This window comes from Pyrus communis, chromosome 3 (assembly GCF_041283825.1).
Source record: "Pyrus communis isolate YQ-2024b chromosome 3, ASM4128382v1, whole genome shotgun sequence".
NCBI classification, from domain to species: domain Eukaryota; kingdom Viridiplantae; phylum Streptophyta; class Magnoliopsida; order Rosales; family Rosaceae; genus Pyrus; species Pyrus communis.
This window is the reverse complement of record NC_142567.1, coordinates 21,331,216-21,334,507: the sequence shown is the minus strand read 5'-3', so window position 1 is coordinate 21,334,507 and position 3,292 is coordinate 21,331,216. Positions and strand designations below refer to the sequence as shown.

The 3,292-nt window shown below is 33.8% G+C and overlaps 1 protein-coding gene across 1 annotated transcript; it reads right to left on the bottom strand.

The window, feature by feature from the left end:
* Nucleotides 1-439: 439 nt before the first annotated feature.
* LOC137716557 (uncharacterized) lies at nt 440-2,484 on the bottom strand. The gene is made up of 3 exons (XM_068456010.2): nt 2,053-2,484; nt 1,851-1,980; nt 440-1,443 (listed from the first exon to the last, which is right to left on the bottom strand). Exons 1-3 carry the CDS (start codon nt 2,186-2,188, stop codon nt 654-656), a joined length of 1,056 nt encoding a protein of 351 aa, XP_068312111.2. The 5' UTR covers nt 2,189-2,484; the 3' UTR covers nt 440-653.
* Between the last annotated feature and the right edge of the window lie 808 nt (nt 2,485-3,292).

The following is a 3,292-nucleotide window of genomic DNA, read 5'->3' as shown; positions in this document are numbered from 1 at the left end:
CAACAGTAATGCACCCCCTCCACATACCAACAACAAAAAATAAATTCCTTTATTTCATGTTCAAGAACAAGTTTTACTTAGTAGTAGTTTTGTTATTTGACTAGAAATGTATAGTTTTAGTGATATTATTTAGATATATAAAATTAACACACTTGCTAACACATAAACTTCATGATTCTCAAAAATCACCATTATCAATTATACAAATGAAGCTTTAAAAAATGAAAAACAATAAGATAACATAGCACGCCTTGGTTGAATTAGTTCGTGTTTGCATAAGATTCCTGTTCTTTGTAGCTTTCATAACACATTTTTATTGCTGAAATGAAGTTGCAGCGAAGGACCCGTACAACAACATAAACATCATAATCATCATCACCATTCACATCCTCCCGAAAAGAAATGCACAAACAAAATAATTAAAAAGGGCTTTACCATGTACTGTCAAAAAAAGAAATGCTTCATTTCATATATCATCAGATTCAGAGTTCAGAAACATATAGAATAGAGGTCCACTGAGTCAATCTTTCTGAATATCTCCCCCACCACCACACCATACCCCATCAAATCCTTCTGATCATTTTTACTTACAACAGTCAGTCAGTAGACTCAGTAACTCTTCAGCATTCAGCAGCTACTAGCATTCAGTAACTTCAGTAGAAATACATGACCTTCTCATCATCTTCTGTCTTGCTTTCATCAACATTGAATAATAAGCTGTTAGACTTAGAGGACTCGTTAATAATAGTATTATTATTATTATAATTAATTTTACTTCTAGTACTAATCAGCTGCTGCTTAACATCTTCGTCCAGATCAGTAAATTCTACTGTGTTGTTTTCTGATCCAAAATAAAACCCATTTGGCCTTTCGGTCCATTGGTTGCCATAGTTAAGCATCATGAAGCTCTGATGATCAAAACCCATTTCTTCTTGTTTGATGTTATTAATCTCTGATCTGCTGCAGTAGTCATAGCTGATCTGATTATTACAGCTTCCATCAGATGAAGTACTGCAACTCCCTTCACTTCCAAACACGAGGAGGTTATTAATATTGTTATTTTTCTTCACTCCAGCTGGGTAATTTAGGGTTTGAAAAAAAGAAGAGGAGGAGTTGGTGGAAATGTTCGAGAAATTATTGGACGTCAGCGAAACTTGTGGTGGCAATGGCACTGGCACTTCAAACCCGAAGAAAGATCTGTTGTAATTGCTTAGGTCTTTGTACGGCGATGATAAAGGTTCAGATGGAATTAATGGTTGGTTTTGGTAATTGTGATGAGAGGAAGAAGGAAATGGGGGAGGCTTTAGTAAATTTTTATGGTGGTTGTGAGGTCGAGGAGGACCCATATGCATCCCCATGAGCTTCTTCTTGAGCTTGGTGTTCCAGTAGTTCTTGATATCGTTGTCAGTCCTGCCTGGCAGCTGAGCAGCTATAACTGACCACCTGTTTAATTTAGTTATAATTAATTAATTGTTAATTACATATATAATTGTTCATTAAGTTCCAGATGAACCAAAAATTTATTCTGGCTTTCCCTTAACAGCTGTTGATGCTAGATCCAAACTTGGCATGCATGCAGTGAAAATATCCAAAAATACCAGATTCTTGATAAATGCAGTTTTTATAAACAAGATAAAATATGGAAAAAAAACATGAAACTAATCTTTGTCTTTTCTCTTTCCTCTTTTTCCTTTTCTTTGTTACTGATTTTGGATAGGTTTCATCAACATCTTTCATGACTGCAGTTGATAATTAAGGAAAACAGAAAAGTAGACTCGATGTTATAGTTATTGAATTTGAAATTAGGTAAAAAGATAAATGAATTAATATATAGTTCGAGTAGAAAGTACCTGCTTCCAATACTAACAAAGAGGCTGCATATTATCCTGTCTTCCTCATCAGAGAATTCTCCATGTTTGATGTTTGGCCTCAGATAGTTAAGCCATCTCAATCTGCAGCTTTTCCCACATCTCTTCAGACCTGATCCAAACACCCAATTTAATTAACTCAAACATAAATAATAAAAGAGAGAGAGAAGAATTGAACCCTTACCAGCTTTCTGTGGGAGAGCAATCCAATTCCCACCAGTCCCATACTTTTCTATGTATTCTTTTAGCTTTGAATCTTCTTCTGGTGACCATGGTCCCTTCTTCACATTTGCTTTGTCACAACAAGGAGCCCTCCCCATCTCTCTCTCTCTCTCTCTCTCTCTCTCTCTCTCTCTCTCTCTCTCTGGGAGAGAAGTCTCGCTTTAGATCTCTTGGGTATGACCTAAACTCTATTGAGGAACCAAAGGTCTCACCTTTTGAAATGGATTTTGCGTTTGGGCGATGATATGCCTTAATAATAGTGGTATAGAAGGGTTTGGACAGCGTAGCACACTAGGAAAAATTATTATTTTATTCAGTGATAGGCTTTTAAGTCAAAACGAGAGACAATGTTCAATCATCAGATTTCTAACTCCCTATGCCAATTAGCTTAGCTAATCGAACTTTCTAACTTTCCATCTCATATATGTTGGCACCCCACAAATCATCATTTATCATCATCAACCTCACTCTCATACGTCTTTTCCCAAAGAAAGTATCCAAAGTTTTCTACCAAGTAGAAACAAAATATATAGGCAATTGAAGTGATAGCTAGAGGCCTCCGACATTTTGACATTTTTCCAAATCATAATCCCAAAGTAATAGCTACTACCTAGATATACATTAACTTTGTATGGAACTTTTAAATTAATAACCTTTTTTAAAGAAAATCAACATGATATAATTTTTCAACTTAATAAGATCATCTTCAAAAGAGATGTCAAAATCATAAGTGAAATGCTATTGTGCATATTTGACATCAAAAGTCTCTAAGCGAAATGTTTTTTGCTGACTCGATTTGAAAGTTTTGTAATTTAAAGTCAAATTTGACATCATTGTCAAATTTATTTTTAATTCATTTTAATGTTGATCTCTTATTTTACTAACATTTCAACCAATAAAATTTTTTTTTTTAATTACTACAAGTATTTAAAACTCTATTTAAATAACTATATAACATTTAACAATTTGGTTGGAGAAGAATAAAATTTAACATAAGGCTTCAGATTGCTACATTAGTCATCAATTGTATTTTGATTCTTATAATTTAACATTTCATTTGGAGATTGTCTAACATTTAACACCTAATTCAAGTTTGGAATAATTTAAAAGACAAATCAAGTTTTTAATTTCCGCACATTACTCTATGAAATAAGACTCATATCTGAGTAGGTGTGAAAACCATATACTTGCAGCGTATGGAC